This window comes from Mobula birostris, chromosome X (assembly GCF_030028105.1).
Source record: "Mobula birostris isolate sMobBir1 chromosome X, sMobBir1.hap1, whole genome shotgun sequence".
In the NCBI taxonomy this organism is placed as follows: domain Eukaryota; kingdom Metazoa; phylum Chordata; class Chondrichthyes; order Myliobatiformes; family Myliobatidae; genus Mobula; species Mobula birostris.
Window position 1 is genome coordinate 35981675 of NC_092402.1, and position 17552 is coordinate 35999226.

The window sequence follows — 17552 nt, forward strand, 5'->3', positions numbered from 1 at the left end:
CGAGCAAATGGCACATAAAAATGACGTTTGTGATCTGATCTGTAAAATGATATAAACAGGGTGGCTTGTTGGAGCTCTGCTATGTTCTGTTAGGAAGCTTTCCCACCCTCTGTAGCTAAAGAGTTTCAACCCTGGCATTAGAGGAACTCTTGTGGGGCAGGTTGGAAGGATAAGTCAATCACATGCTCACTGTGTATGGGTTGTTGCTTAATTGACCTTGCTGAGTAACATTTCTAGCTTTTAACTTGCTATATTTCAAACCCTTAACTGAAAATGATTTCAATTTCATAAATGTACTAACGCTTGACAAGAAATTCAATAAAATATTCAGTTAATATTCAATCATAAGGTTTAAAAATAGCATGGATGGAGGTCAAGATTAGGTCATCCCAATCGAGTGCAAGTTCTCCTGTAAAGCTAATAAGTAGGTTTGTCTACTGCCCATTGCTGTCCAAAATTCAGTGAAGTACACTGCTGAATTTTCATGATCCTTCTAAGTGAAATAGTTGGCTGGGGCAAAAAATGGAAGTATTAAATCTTACTGATAGTGAGCTCACATTATGCTGAAGCAGATGTGAGGGATGGTTTTAACATATGAACCAGCTGTATCTTAAAGCTTGATGACGTCATCATAAGAGCTAAAATAATCCATTCTCCATTACTTGAGCCTTGACAATAGTTAAAATTTGGTGTAAGAGGTAGGTTAATAGTACTGTTTCTTGGGAAAACAAGGCAAGTGCATGCAAAGCAAGTTATTTAGAATTGGTGGTTATTTTCAATTAGAAATTGATAATTTGACAAAAATGTATTGCATGTAATTCATTATATTGAACTGAGGTTCCTTTCTATAATTTTCAGTGAAGAGCCAGCTTTTAGCTACTTCTCATACTGAAAATATTTAGAACAAACTGTTTTCTTTCTAAACACGTCATTCACCATAAGGTTGCTTGATCTTCTCCTGATTTCTAACAAAAAGTAAACTGCTGGAAGAACTCCGCGAGCAACATTTGTGGAGAAAAATGCATCAGGGCCTACCTTTGCCAAAAATGCCAACTATCCTTTTGCCTCTACCAGTGTTGCTTGATTCTCTGAGTGCCTCCAGCAGTTTTTTTTTTGTTCCAGTTTCCAGCATCTGCATTCTCTTTTGTCCCTTTTCCTGGTCTACTTGTGATCCTTAAGATCAAACATTGGTTTCCATTTTTTCGTATCTCCCATCATGCAACACTCCATTAAGGACATCTGTAGTTATTTTAAGAAGTCATTTCATCAAATGTCTGGACCATATTGGCAGAGATGAGCTCAGATAATTATTCTTCTCCATAATCTTCTCTCCAAAAACTTATTTGCAGGTCGTACAACAACACTAGCACTATGTCAAATTTGACTGTACTGCCTAACTCAGTAATAGCAGTATATAAAAAGCCAACCCCATCTGTTAGTATATTTTAAAATACACTTATGAGCTAATGTCACAATCATTTTTTAACACTAGTTCTCTCTCACCAGAATTTTAGTTCCCTGTTCTGAACATAAACTCTTTGTTAATTATCCGTTATAAATAGGGCTTGAATATTTTGTGGTCTTAACCATTAAGACAAAACAAAACATTGCAAAGCCTGCAAGGAAAATAGGATTTTAGTTTTCCCACCAATAGCTTTCTCTACAGGCAAATAAGTATCAGCCATTTTTATGTATTCTGCTTTAAAAACATCATACATGGGTTCCAAATACTCAAGTACAGTACTGATTGATGCCAATTGTTTGTGGGGTTCTGGAGAGAAAGACCAGGCAAGTAAACATGCTTGCAGAAATGGTGTGATAAAACATAATGTGTCTACCAACACGTGAAAGAGCAAGAGGTTTTGGCAAGGAACTGATTAAGCTCATCTGTAGTTATGATTACTATTGCCCATGATTTAGTTTCACTTTGCGGAAGTGGAAATGTGCATTCCATTGGTGCAGATTTTTTAATTCATTCCAGTGGAATATAAGATCTCCTGTAAAGTAAAAATACCCAATTTTCCTTAACCCTTCCAAAAAATGAAGAAACAAAATCAGGGTGAACCAACAGTGATCTCTAGCTAGTGATTTTTTTTTTGAAATATTGACATTATATTTACTGCAATCACTAGGGGGTGTTGTTGAGTGAGATTATTTTTATTTTCCTTTAAATATGATAATGTTATATGTAATTTTTCTGATGAAATGCAAATATTAATTGGAGCTAAGTGTACAGAATGTGTTTGTCACAGATGGACCATTTAGCTGCTTGCAGTCTGGAAATATTTGGATATAATGCAAAACATGAAATGCATGATAATTATACCATCTGGATTTATTTCACTTTAATGTGACTTACTGTAATGAGAGACTTGAAATAAATCAACAGCATTGAAGCTACCTAAAATAAGGCAAAATTCAGCTTTTTTACTAGAGATTAAATCAGATTGTCCTCCAAAAATGACCAACACAAAAGATTGAAATACTGAAAACAGAATCAGGCACCACCTATGGAAAAAAAGAAACAAGCTCAAGTTTCAGATTGATGATGTTTTGCATAAGTTAAGTTAGAAATTAAATATGCTTAATGTTGCAAAAACTGGTGAGCGAACTACAGACCTGTCTGTGTCAGGGGGTAGACTAAGAGAAATGAATGGTACAGATGGCAGTGGTGTTGGCTGAGAAAGTGGTGAAGGAGCCTTTGCACTGCAGTGTATATACAGTATGTTAGCTCACCAACTTAAACTCATTTTTCTTTTCCAGCTTTTGATTGCGCAAAGAAAACATAAATAACCTGCCGTAAGCCATCATTCTAACGGTGACAAGAAAACCTTTCCCTCTGCTGGAAGGGTGCCAACATGCCTGTGGCTTCAGCTCATTCAGACGATACAGGTGGGTTGTACAAGGCCTTATGTGCCACCTGAGTTCTTTTACAGAGTTTTTGATGTATCAGCTTTATTTATGGATACAGGTACTGTAACTGTTGGTCTGGCTCTTGTTTGGGAAAATAAATGCAATCAATTATCCTAATGTTTGAGAAATATTTAGATTAGCACTTGAATGCTATGGCATTGTAGAATGAGTTCTGCAAAGCAAGGATTAATATAGCTGGGTACTTAATGGCTTGCATAGACATAGTGGCTTAAGTACCAAGTTAGCTTACTCACTAGCTGCTTCTTTGCCTGATTTTCTTACTCTGGAATGACTGGAGGCATTTTGTTATTGTCAACGGTACGAAATGTTGTTGCTGTGCATATTATTCAAAAATTGGATATGTATGTTGTTATTGTCACACATGGGTAGTTCTGCTATAATGTGTATTAGTTATAACATGATTGATGCATTAGGAAAAGTCATTTACAATATGTTGGCTACATTGGTTATAACACAATCACGTTCAGGAAAACTATTTAATATTTGTTATTTAAAGGCATCTGTGGCCTGTTCTGTTATAATGTGTTTTTTCTATGAGAAGTTTCTTAGGAAAGTAACTATCCTGTTAGAACAGAACTACCTGTAGTTTATACTTGTTAAATGCTTCACATTGAAATGGTTTCATGCTCCTTAGAGGAGAATGGAGAAAGTTAACCCAATTTAAACTATTTTTGTCGCAATGACTCACAAACAAGTCCACGAGCTGTTAATTTGGTAGTCTTTTATTTTAACTTTGAGGACTAAGAAAACAAAAGTTAGTCATTATAACTTAAAACTTTATTCCTGTTTCATTCTCACTCTTGCTTGTTTAGCACATAATGTGATTGAGATCTTTATTGGATTTCATCTGCAGGTTGCATTATTTGTTTCCTCAAACGGCAAGCTATTCACATGTTATATTCCAGGCAGTCAATCTCCTTGCCAAGAACTGACCAGGCCTAAGTCTGCTTAACGGAGTATTCATAAGGAACATTTGTACACTGATCCATTGTTCCCCATGGTTACCATGGTCGTTGATTTTTCTAATCTCCTTGTACCCGTAAATTACAGCAACGCTAAATCCTAGTCTCATGAGCCAAGTTGCTTCATTTTGCAGACTTTAATGTTGATGCAATGGGTAACAGTTCATCTGAGATATAGAGCCAGTTTCAAAGAACTCTAATCAAGTGTAAAACTGTCAAAATCTTGTTTACATTTATCTGTTGCTATTGATTAGTTGCATCTCTGGCTATTATCTAGAGGTTTATGTAGTTCAAGAATTTTGTGTTAATATAGATATGGTTAGAATTATGAGAAAGCCGGATATCACAACATTTTCTAATTAATTGATAGTTATTTTTAAGTAGTTTCCTTACTTGAAAATGAACAAATAGTTTCCATTTAATGACTTGAAATTCATTAAACTTTCACCATTACAGCTGGCAGTTACAAAGGTAATTGTTCTTGTAATTTGCTGTTATTTAGACAGGGCACTTTGTGCTGCCTTATACATCAGGACAAACACAAACTAATAAAGCAACACCAGAATAAAATTGGAGTTCGCTTCATAGGGACAGGTGGAAGCTCTTGCTTTTGGAGTCATGGAGCTTTTGAAATAATTCTTCAAAATCTGAAATGTTCTGATCACAGAAATGCAAAACTTTGCAGTACCATGTTCTGTCTTTGAGTTGTGAGAATCAAATTCAAAGATCACACGAGATGTATGTGGTGCTGGCTACCAAATAACTTCATTGCATCAATTTTGTTTCAGAAAATGGAATATCAAAGTAATATAAACTCTGATCCAGTTTAGATGTATGAATACCATGGGTGAAGTACAATCTTCTGAATTGCAGATAAAGCCAACAATGTCTTGTCAAATGCTTGCTGGTGTTTTAGTAAAATAGAGCAGATTCTAGTTAATTGGGGCATTGATTAATTGAGGCAGCCACTTATTTGGACCAACTCTCAAAGAACAAAAGCTAATTAAGAAAATAGCTGGGATTCCCTCATTTATTTGGGACACTGTGCCTCTTAATTGGGACAGGAGACTGTTGCCAAACAGTTTCTAACTTGCGTCAGATACATGCACTTGCATTGTCATTAGACATTACACCATGCTGTGAGCATATCATTTTTAAATAGCATCCATTGAGTATGCTTACTTTAAAAAGCAGTGATTTTTGTCACTGATAGCTGGTGAGAAATATCAGTAAGGCAATTCAGAACTGTTTTGCTCACTGCAATTACTGCAATTTTAAGCACTCAGGCGTGGAGATGCCTGAAATGGTCAGGGAAATGAAACTATTTCACTTCTTCAACAAGATAGGGACTGTAAAGAACTTGAAGATATCAACAATCACTTCGAATGTTACAATGAAAATGAAGATTTGGAGGATGCAATCGTTGATAGTATAGTATGAAGGCAGTCCATTATCTACATGAGGTGTCTGTGCTGATTTTGTTAATTTACTGTCCATCAAAAGGACATGGCAGTGTACACTGAATTCCCCTGTTGCTAACTATTAGGAACTAACTAATACACAGTTTTATAGTATCGTAGTAATATTGAGAGTGTCCTAATTTGTTTTGTATTTCATTTAAATAAATAATTTAAATGGTACTATGTCTTTTTTTAATACCTTTTTAACTATTTCCATGAAACCTTGGATAATTGGGGCAGCCTCTTAATTGGGTCAAAATGTACTGGGCCCATTATGTCCCAATTAACTGGAATCCACTACATATATTATAGTGTATCCACATATCTTATAGTGTATCCACATATCCACATAATCCACATATCTTATAGTGTAAGATATATCATTTGAAATTTTAGTGCCGAGGATTACTTCTGCTTAAAGGGTGGAAGCTTCTATCTCCATGAGAGTTGAGACCCATTCATACTAATGGATTGTTTGAGACCCGTACATTTGAGTTGAAACCTGTGGTAACTTGTACTTTGGAAAGGACCACTCAACAATTTCATACCCAAAAGAATGACTTTATTGAGAATGGCAAAACCGATATACATATACAGAGGTTTTCACTAACTCGTACGGCATGGCAGATGCACTATATACAATGACAACCGGAAGTAAGAAGAACGGAAGTAAAACCTAATCCTAATTAGTATTAACTTACTTTTAATAATGCTCACATTACAACACTTCCTCCCCTTTAAAATCCAACATTCCCCAAATGTAAAAAACTCGGAAATAAAAACAGTGGTGTTATTAACTTGCGTACCCCTGAAAACTTATACCAGTATCTCAGCATCAGTTTACAAAATATCTGGAAAACATGACACATTCAACATTCAATCTAACAACAACAAAAAAAAACTGTCCCGTCAAAGATTCAGTCTGTCAGGAGGTTTACGAGGGCGCTTTGATCTGCACACTACCCCCGGTGACCCCGCAGGCACCGCTGGTGAGGGTGTTTTGGGTGGATCTGGTTTTGGGGGCATGAGAGGGGTCTGTGTGTCTGCATGAGAATGTCCATCCTCCTCAAGGGACCCCGACCCCTCTGCCAGCGTCTCGCCCTCTGGCAAAGTCACTGGTGGACATGCTTCCACCGTAGTCTGTCTCACAAATGGAAACTCCATGGAACTGTCTGCCTCTGAGCCTGTATAATGACGCAGGTGCACATGGTCCTAATGTCTGCGGAAAACACGCCCATCAGTCAACTTAACAACATAGGAGAGGGGACCACTCTGCTTAAGAATAACCCCAGGCAGCCATTGCTGATTGTTTCTCACATAGACATTGTCATCCGGTTTTAACTGTCTCTCTCGCGCATGTTGATCATGTCCCTTCTTCTGCTTTTCCTGCTTTCTCTCCACTTTTGCCTTCATGTCCGGGTGCAGCAGGTCCAATCTCAACTTGGGCCTACGCCCCATCAGCATCTCTGCTGGAGTGCAGGCAGTCGTAGTCTGTGGCGTGAGGCGGTATTTAAACAGGAAACGTGAAAGTCGCATGCTAAGAGAGTCTCCTGTCATCCGCTTCAGGCCTTCCTTCACTGTCTGAACAGCCCACTCAGCCAAACCATTGGAGGCTGGGTGGAAAGAGGCCATCCGACTGTGATGAATGCCATTCTGCTGTATGAACTCACTGAACAGTTCACTGGTGAATATTGGGCCATTATCAGTGACCAGGGTGTCAGGCAACCCGGGGACTGCAAACACTTGCCTGAGTTTGTCTATGGTTGAGGGGGCTGTGATGTTGCTCATGATGTGAGCTTCGATCCATTTAGAATGCGCATCTACCATTACAAGAATCATCTGCCCCATAAAAGGGCCAGCAAAGTCCAAATGTAGCCAAGACCAGGGGTGGTCTGGCCACTCCCATGGGTGCAAAGGAGCTGGTGGCGGCATATTCTGATTAGTCTGACATTACGTGCATGATTTTACCTTGTTCTCCAGATCTTGATCCATTCCTGGCCACCAAACATAGGATCTTGCAAGGCTTTTCATTCGGGACACTCCTGGATGAGTCTCATGAATTTCCTCCACAATCTGTGAACGGCCAGGGGGAGGCACGATGACCCTCGCCCCCCAGAAAATGCAGCCATCCTGCAGACTGAGTTCTGTCTTGCGTTTGGCATAAGGCCTCAGTTCCTCTCCTTCCACGACTCTGGGCCAACTTTGTAAAAGAAAAGTCTTGACTTGGGACAGGACTGGGTCCCTCTCTGTCCACTGCTTGATCTGGGTCGCCTTACAGGTGTCTCTGACAACCTCTCCAATGAAAACACTGTCTCTGGAGGCACATATGTAGTAACAGGTGTCTCAGGTAAAGGTAGTCGACTCAGTGCATCGGCATTTGCATTATCCCCACCCGCTCTGTACACTATAGTATACTGGTAGGCTGACAATGTAAGAGCCCAACGCTGTATCCTGGCTGAGGCTAGCGGTGGGATGTATCTCGTCTCACTGAACAGGCTCATCAGTGGTTTATGGTCTGTATAAATTGTAAATACGCGTCCATAAAGGTACTGATGAAAGCATTTGACTACAAAAACAATAGCCGGACCTTCTTTGTCTAGCTGTGAATATCCCTTCTCAGCAGCTGTCAGCTATGTGAAGCAAAACCAATAGGGCTTCTCTGAACGGTCCTCCATTACATGTGAGAGAACTGCCCCGACTCCATAGGGCGAGGCATCGCATGCCTGGGTGATCTCCTTGTCTGGGTCATAGTGAACAAGCAGCTTCGCTGAGTGGAGGAGTTCTTTCACTTCCTTGAAAGCTCGCTCCTGCTCTTCACCCCACTGCCACTTAGTGTCATTGTGAAGCAGCTTATACAGTGGGGTCAAAACCCTTGAGAGATCAGGAAGAAACTTGCCATAATAATTCACCATGCCCAAAAATGATCTGAGTTCCGTGACAGTCTTAGAGCTTGGGGCTTCCTTAATAGCTCTCACATTGGCCTCCACAGGCAAAGCCCCTCAGCTGTGATCTTGTGCCCCAGGTAAGTCACACTGGATGCCAGGAACACACATTTTCCGCGTTTCAACCGCAACCCTGCGTCTGAGAGCCTCTTCAGCACCCGTTCTAAGTTAGCCAGATGCTCCACCTCTGTAGCCCCCGTGATCAAAATATCATCAAGGTACACTGCTACGTGCGGAATCCCAGCAGCAAAGTGTCCATTGTCCTTTGGAAAATGGCAGGGCTGGACACCACTCCAAACACCAGGTGATGGTACTTGAATAATCCCTTGGACGTATTAATTGTGACGTACTCCTTTGAATCCTCGTCGAGCAGCAGCTGTTGGTAGGCGTGGCTCACGTCCAGCTTTGTGAACACTGAAGGCGTGACAGTGAAACTCCATGTCAACCCTGAGGCTACACCATGTTTTTTTAAGCCCAAGTCGGTGCTCTATGCCATGAAAGACAAAGTTGAGGAGGAGCTGGAATGCTTACAGAGGCTGGGCATTACTGAGCTCGTCCAGTTTTCAAGGTGGGCGGCTCCCATTGTTCCAAACAGGTCACAAACAGGTCATCCACCCATGGCAATGGGTACTCCTCCAGCCTAGAAACCTGATTCACCGTAAGCTTATAATCCCCACATATCCTCACCGTTTTGTCTGCCTTCAAAACTGGAACAATGGGAGCCGCCCACCTTGAAAACTGGACGAGCTCAGTAATGCCCAGCCTCTGTAAGCATTCCAGCTCCTCCTCAACTTTGTCTTTCATGGCATAGAGCACCGACTTGGGCTTAAAAAAACATGGTGTAGCCTCAGGGTTGACATGGAGTTTCACTGTCACGCCCTTCAGTGTTCCTAGCTCGTCCCTGAAAACGTCACTGTACCGCTGCAGAACGTCCTCCGTCGTGTGTGCATACTTAATTTCATGCCAGTTTAGCCGGATTTTGCGAAAAAAAATTGCGACCCAAAAGACTGGGCCCTCTGCCCTTAGCTATCACCAGCCTGGCTTCAGCCTTCTGACCCCCGGCTGAAATGTCCACATATAGCACCCCTAAATGAGGTATGGGCTGTCCCGTATGGGTCCTGAGTTTGAGCTTTGACGGTCTAATGGGAGGCAGGTTGGACCCCCATGTCCTCCTGTAGGTCTCCTCACTAATGACCGATGCAGTAGCCCCTGAATCAATCTCAAACGTAATGTCCTTCCCCCTGACAGTGACTGTGGCATAATATGGTTCAGGTGGTTCCTCATCTGTTTCCATTCCAAACACGTTGTAGGCACACGCTGCCTCTTCATCTGCTTCTTTTAGGTGGTGTGTGGCTGCCTGATCCTGTTGAGCTTTCCCCTGCCCAGGCTTAATCTTACCCTTTGAACTTCTGCATCTTTTAGCTAAATGTCCCTTTTTGCTACAAGCATGGCAGACAGTGTCTTTGTTTGCATAGTGCGTCCCTCCACACCGGAAACATTCCACCCGCTTTGCCTGTTTACCAGTCTCCCTCCTGACTTGGGGCACTGCCGCCGACTGTGACCCCCCATGTCCTTTCTGGATATCCTTGACATTATTAGCAGTCATCTCCATGCCTTGGGCAATCTCTAAGGCTTTCTTGAAAATCAACGGTGGGGTTTCCCCTAACAGGTGGCATTGTATTTCGTCATTATCAATGCCGTATACCAATCTGTCACGGAGCATGTCATCCAACACCGCTCCGAAATCACAATGCTCCGACAGCTGCCGAAGCTCAGCCATGAAATTGGCCACAGACTGACCTGGCTTCCAGAAGCGGCTGTGAAACTTACACCGTTGGACTATCACAGAAGGTTTCAGATTGTAGTGGTTCCCCACGAGCTTGACCAGTTCGTCATATGGAATGTCCCCCGGTTTCCGCAGAGTGGCTAAATTCCTTATTAGCTTGTAAGTCTTCGCCCCACACACACTCAGGAGAAAAGAGCGCTTCTTAGCCTCCTCAGTAATTCCATTAGCACAGAAAAAGTGTCCCAACCTTTCCTCATACTCCGGCCAGTCCATGTTCTGCTCCAGAAATTCACCGATAGTCCCAAATGTAGCCATCTGAACTTGAGGCTCCTTGTCCCCGCGCAGCTCCTGTTTGAAACGCGCCAACACGTCCATAAAACCAGTTCACCTTGTCGCCAATAATAGTGGTAATTTCTACTTTGGAAAGGACCACCCGACAATTTCATGCCCAAAAGAACGACTTTATCGAGAACGGCAAAACCGATATACGTATGCAGAGGCTTTCACTAACTCGTACGGCATGGCTGGGAAACTATATACAATGCACACTGGAAGTAAAAAGAACGGAAGTAAAACCCCCCGCTCCAATATCCTAATTAGTATTAACTTACTCTTAATAATGCTCACATTACAACAAAGCCTGTTGGCACTAATGGGTTGTTTTCTTATTTCTGTGTACCTGCTTCCTGACACCATTGCTTGTTTAAGGATGGCCACTCTATGTATGTACCTAGTCAATGGGAAATAGGGTTGCCAGCTGTCCCGTATTAGTCGGGACATCCTATATATTGGGCTAAATTGGTTGGTCCCATATGCCCTCCGCTAAGGTAGAGCGTTCCAGTGAAACCGCTCGCAAGCCGAAATGGTGTAAAGTGAAGAAGCAATTACCATTAATTTATATGGGAAAAATTTTTGAGCATTCCCAGACCCAAAAAATAACCTACCAAATCATACCAAATAACACATAAAATGTAAAATAACGCTAACATATAGTAAAAGCAGGAATGATATGATAAATACACAGCCTGTATAAAGTAGAAACAATGTGTGTACAGTGTAGTTTCACTTAACAGAATCAAGAAGATGAAGCCAAAACCGATTTGTAGGAAAAAATCGGTATGTACACCCATGTGCACGTCACGCACTTGCATGCGCACGTCACACATATGCACACAGGTGCCTGCACAAGGCTTGGGCTTAAAAAGGTTGGCGAACACTAGGTTAGAGGATAACAAACAGTACTAGGGTTTTCCCTCTGATTTTGTGAGTTGCAGGAGCAACTTTAAAACAAAAGCATATAATATACTTTAAGTCTAAAGAATTGTGTTCAAATGAAAATTACTGAATATCCAAGGTCTTTCTAGAAATCCCACATATCTTCCTTTATGAGCTGGCATAATGCTGGCTACATTTTTCAATTTAGGGAAAAGGGCTATTTCCAACATTTCCACTTACACAAATTGGTAATAAAATCAAATTCAGAGTTCCCTACTTATTGAATAAATCCCATGTTCAGAAGGCATAAAGGTCTATTAAAGGTCTACTTTCAGCAGACAGGAAATAGACTCCAGCTCAGCACCATGATTAGGGTATCAGAACTGAATTGGGTAGCATAAACAAAAAAAACAACTACAGAATGCAGAACATGGTATTACAGTTGCAGAGAAAGTGCAGTGTAGGCAGCTGATAAGGTGCAAAGCTATAACCAGGTAGATTCTGAGGTCAAGAATCCATCTTATTGTGCAAGACATCAGTTCAATCATCTTAAACAGTGAAAATGAAGCTGTCCTTCAGCCTGGTGGTACGTGCTTTCAGGCTTTTATACCTTCTGCCTGATGGGAGCAGGGAGATGAGAGATTGTCTGGGGTGGGTGGGGTATTTGATTATATTGACTGCTTTAGTAAGACAGCGAGAACTGTCTTAGGCAGAGTCCATGGAGGGAAGGCTGGTTTCTGTGATGTACTGAACCCTCTGCAGTTTTGTGTGGTCTTGGTAGAGCAGTTGCTATACCAATTTGTGAGATATCAGGATGGATGAAGATCAAAGGGGACCTGCCAAATTTCCTTAGCCTCCTGATGAAGTAGAGGCACTGGTGTGCTTTCGTTGCTCTGGCATCTGCATGGTTCTATACACAGAGAAGCTGGCTTGTTGTTGGTTTTTGGTCTTATTCCCCTCCGTAGATGCTGCCTGACTTGCCGAGTACCTCTGGCATTTTAGAGTCATTGAGTCAGAGAACACAACAACACAGAAGCAGGTCCTTTGGCTGATCTAGTCTGGGATGAACCATTAATCTGCCTAGTCCTATCAATCTGCACCAGGATCATACACCTCCCATCCATGTACCTGTCGAAATTTCTCTTAAATTTTGAAACCAACCTCACACCCACCACTTGTGCTGCCAGCTTGTTCCACACTCTCACCACCCTCTGAGTGAAGAAGTTCCCCCTCATGTTCCCCTTAAACAATTCACCTTTCACCCTTAACCCATGACCTCTAGTTGTAGTCCCAGCCAACCTCAGTGGGAAAGCCTGCTTGCATTTACTCTATCTATGCTCCTCATAATTTTGTATGCTTCTATCAAATCTCCCCTCGATCTTCCAGGGAATAAAGTTCTAACATTTTCAACCTTTCCCTGTAACGCAGGTCCTCAAGTCCCGGCAACATTCTTGTAAATTTTTGCTGTACTCTTTCAATCATATTTACAGCTTTCCTGCAGGTAGGTGACCAAATCTGCACATAATACTTCAAATTCAGCCTTACCAATACCTTCTATGATTTCAGCATAACATCCCAACTCCTGTACTGAACACATTGATTTATGAAGGTCAAGGTGCCAAAAGCTTTCTTTACAAGCCTATCTACCTGTGCTACCACTTTCAATGAATTATGTACCTGTATTTCCAGATCTTTTTCCTTCTACTACATTCCTTAGTGTCCTACCATTCACTGCGTAAGACCTACCTTGGTTGGTCCACCCAAAGTGCAACACCTCACACTTGTCTGCAATAAATTCCATCTGCCACTTTTCCAACTGGACCAGATCCCACTGCAAGCTTTGATAGTCTCCCTCGTTATCCACTACACCCCCAATCTTGGTGTCATCTGCAAATTTGCTGAACTAGTTTACCACATTATCATCCAGATCATTGATTAGATAAGAATCGACAATGGACTAGTCACAGGCCTCCAGTCAGAGAGATAACCATCTACTACCAATCTCTGGCTTCTCCCACAAAGCCAATGTCTAATTCAATCTACTACCTCCTTTTGAATGCCAAGCAGCTGAACCTGCTTGACCAACCTCCCACGCAGGACCTTGTCAAATGCCTTTCTAAAGTTCTTGTCTTCATCACCTTTCCTGGTAACTTCCTCAAAACACATATGATTGGTTTGACACAACTTAGCACACTCAAAGCCATGTCGACTATCCCTAATCGGTCCCCCTCTATACGAATACTTATATATCAGTCCCTTAGAATACCTGACAATAACTCCCCCATGACTGATGTCAAGCTCACTGGCTTATAATTTCTTGTTTATTCTTAGAGGTTCAAGGGAACACCTTGTCAAGCCCTGAGGATTTATCCACCCTAATTTGCCTCAGGACAGCAAACAACTCCTCTTCTGTAATCTGTATAGGGTCCATGATCTCAGTGCTTCAGTTCCTCACATCTTGTCAGGGCGCTGGAGCAGGGACCCAATCGCAGACCAAGTACTGTGCACACTGTGATATTTATCGGGTAACAAATCCAGAGGTGTAAACAAAGTCGGTGTCAAAGTTCAGAGAGAGATCAAAACATCAAGAGAAATCCAAAAATCAGAATCAGGAAAACTCACTGGCACAATCTTGCTAAACATAGGTGAAAACACAGGACTAAAATACACTGAGCAATAAACAGAGAGGCAGATGATAGGTGGAGCACAATGAGACACAGGTGGCAGCAATACAGGTAATAATGAGCAACGGGTGAGAGATGGAGTACTCAGTAATACAGGGGCCGGAGTAGAGCAGGAGTGGGAACAGGAACACATGGGGCATGAAAACAAACAAGTGCACATGGTAATACAAAACCACAGACTGACGGTTAGGGGGAAAACACACAAAAAGACAAAGTTCAACTGGAGGTACTGACACATCTATAGACTGTTTCCATCTTCCAGTTGCAAAAAATCCATTTAAGATTTCCCTCATCTCTTCCAGCTTCAACTCCTTAACACAGTCTGTTAGAAGCTGCAGCTGGATGCACCTCTCACAGTTGTAGTCGTCGAGGACACTGGAGGTCCCCCTGCCTTCCCACATCCCTCAAGAGGCACATTCCAGTATCCTGCCTGGCATCCCCACTGCTCCAAGTGTGCAATTAGAAAGAAATACAGAATAAATAACAAAAAAAGTCTATCTACAGCCTACACCTCTCCTTGCTGGTCTTGATGAGCTAAAGCCTCAACTCCCCACTCCAACACTAGCCCACTCACACAATGGCTGCTCCACTTAAACCAAAATTCTTTTTATTTCTCCTTGTCAAGTGCCTAATTTTGCAGAATCCAATGCCTCCTTGGGAACTGTGGCCTGCAAAGTGCGCCAACTGCACCTGCTCACTTCTTTTAAACTCACTCTCCCTCTACACAATCCAGTGACTCCTCACAACTATGGCATGCAAAATGAGCTGACTGCCCCAGCTTGCTTCTTTAAAGCTGTCCCTCTCTACACACAGTCCAATGACTCCTCAGGACTGTGGCGTGCAAAATGTACTGACTGTAACTGCTTGCTTCTTTTAAACTCTCTCCTCCACTACACAATCATCCACTGTTAGTCCGACCAATCAGTCTCCATGCTACAGCACTGCTGTGATGACGACAACTGGAATGTCTTTCATGATGAAGATTAGATTAGATTAGATTAGATTAGATTCAACTTTATTGTCATAGTGCCAAGTACATATACAAAGCCAAAGAAAGCAGTTAGCATCTAACCAGAAATGCAAAGAATAGTGTTATTTACAAAATAACTGTGAATAAAAAGTAAGTGCTACAGCACACAAATATAAAAGTACTGAGACAATAAAATATGGTGCAATACTGCTTAGTGCTGTGATGTGAGGTTCAGCAGGGTCACAGCCTCATTGAAGAAGCTCTTCCTGTGCCTGCTGGTGTGGGAACGGAGGCTCATGTAGTGCCTGCTGGATGGGAGGACAGCAAAAAGTCCATGGTTAGGGTGAGATGCATCCTTGATAATACTTCTCGCCCTGCCCAGGCAGCGTTTATGGATGATGTTCTCAATGGTGGGCAGTTGGGTGCCGATAATCCGCTGGGCAGTTTTCTATGTCACGTGACCAGCAATAATTAATATATAATTGAGTCAAGTTTTATAAACAAACATAAACATTTATTAAACTCTGCTCAACAATAACGAAAAGTATTCAGACAACTAACTTAACCGGAAGTTAACTGCTATACGGCAACTCTGGAACAGTTCTTAAAGTGGTACATTCGAAAACAGTCTTAAAGTGGTAAATTCAAACACAGTCTTAAAATGGTAAATTCGAAAGTCCAAGTGATTTACACAGTCAATAAGGAGAGACTTCTCTGGAAACGGATTTCTTCGAAGACGTGACGTTACTGCTGATTCTTCAAAGGATTCACGACGAAGGAAATAAAACAGCTTAAAGGAACTGACCTTCTTCCTGGTGAATGAACACTGCACAAACCTTCCTGTTCTTACAGGGGTTATCTCAGATGCAGATTCATTTCTGAATGAAGATTCAATAAGGTTGATCCTTTATGAAACTGCTGAATGACACCAACTTTGCTCAATCCTTCGCGTTTACGTACTTTAGTAAGGTCTTCACTCTCCAATACTAGACTGTAAAGGTAAATCAAAGATACCCCAAACAAAACTGGCAGCAATTGGCAAAACTGCCGGCATGATTTTACCTTACAATAGAAAGTAAAACTCCACTTTAAAACGAATCTGCGTCATAAGATGAGTATGCAGCATAATGGAGTAACTGACGAACTAACAAAACTAATTGCATCACAACAGGGGTATCCCGTTACATACCTGTTGAGAACATGTCATCAGGTGACCTCACACTGGCGGGAAAATTATATCACTCCACCATCACAAGACCATTACATCATGGTCATAAGACAGTCACAAGATACCCACGAGGTATGTAACACCTCCCTCCAAAAAGGGAAAATTTTGGTCTTTTATGAGCAAAATTTTAACAGCTCACTATTTACAAAAAAATGTAAATGTATAAAATCTACAACATATACAAATACACAGTATTATCATACAGAACCTTGCAAACTAATATACAGCAGGAGTGTTACAAATGTTAAAATACCACTCCATCAAAAAATTACATTGTACATTCAACATCTAGATAGACAGTCAACAATCACATTATCTTTACCTTTAATATGAGTTATCAAAATATTATACTCCTGTAACATCAAACTCCAATTCAGTAACCTTCTAGTCTTGTTCTTCATCTTACTCAAAAACACTAACGGATTATGATCGGTGTAAACTATGAGTGGTTTCTGAGTTGTACCAACATACACATCAAAATGTTGTAAAACCAAAACAAGAGATAATAATTCCTTCTCTATGGTTGAATAATTTCTTTGATGCAAATTAAATTTCTTAGAAAAGTAAGCTACTGGACGATCAACCTTATCACCCTCATCCCTTTGAAGTAACACTGCTCCTGCAGCCTCATCACTGGCATCTACAGCGAATGAAAATGGTTTTTCAAAGTCAGGTGACCTGAGTGCCGGTTGATGACATAGCATATTTTTCAATTTATCAAATACCTCCTGACAAGGCTCTGTCCAAACAAACTTTTCACTTTTCTTCAAGAGATTAGTTAATGGAAGGGCAATGTCAGCAACATTCTTCCAAAATTTACGGTAATATCTTATCATTCCTAAGAATCTTCTGAGAGTCTTTTTATCAGCTGGAATGTACCTCTAAAATTGCCTGATCTTTTGCCTGAACAGGAGCTAACTTACCTTGACCCACAACATAACCAAGGCAAGTCACAGTGGCACGACTAAAAAATTCACTTTTAGCTAAGTTAATAGTTAAGTTAACTTTTGAAAACCTTTCAAATAGTTTCTCCACCACAGTAATATGTGCTTCTCAAGCACGAGGAAATCTGAAGATGCTGGAATTTCAAGCAACACACATAAAAGTTGCCGGTGAACGCAGCAGGCCAGGCAGCATCTTTAGGAAGAGGTACAGTGGACGTTATGGGCTGAGACCCTTCGTCAGGGTCTGGGCCCGAAATGGCGACTGTACCTCTTCCTAGAGATGCTGCCTGGCCTGCTGCATTCACCAGCAACTTTTATGTGCTTCCCAAGTATCATTTCCTGTAACTAAATCATCAATATAGGCATCTGTACCCTTTAACCCATGAATCACAGAATTAATCATCTGCTGGAAAGTACCTGGTGCATT

The 17552-nt window shown here is 41.4% G+C and overlaps 1 protein-coding gene across 1 annotated transcript in view; it reads left to right on the plus strand.

The window, feature by feature from the left end:
- LOC140191366 (MAGUK p55 subfamily member 2-like) overlaps positions 1-17552 on the plus strand; it is a 585916-nt gene that overhangs the window by 265773 nt on the left and 302591 nt on the right. Inside the window, exon 2 of the mRNA XM_072248711.1 lies at positions 2764-2892. Coding sequence (XP_072104812.1) covers positions 2859-2892 — 34 coding nt within the window. The 5' untranslated portion in view covers positions 2764-2858. The remainder of the gene's footprint in view (positions 1-2763; positions 2893-17552) is intronic.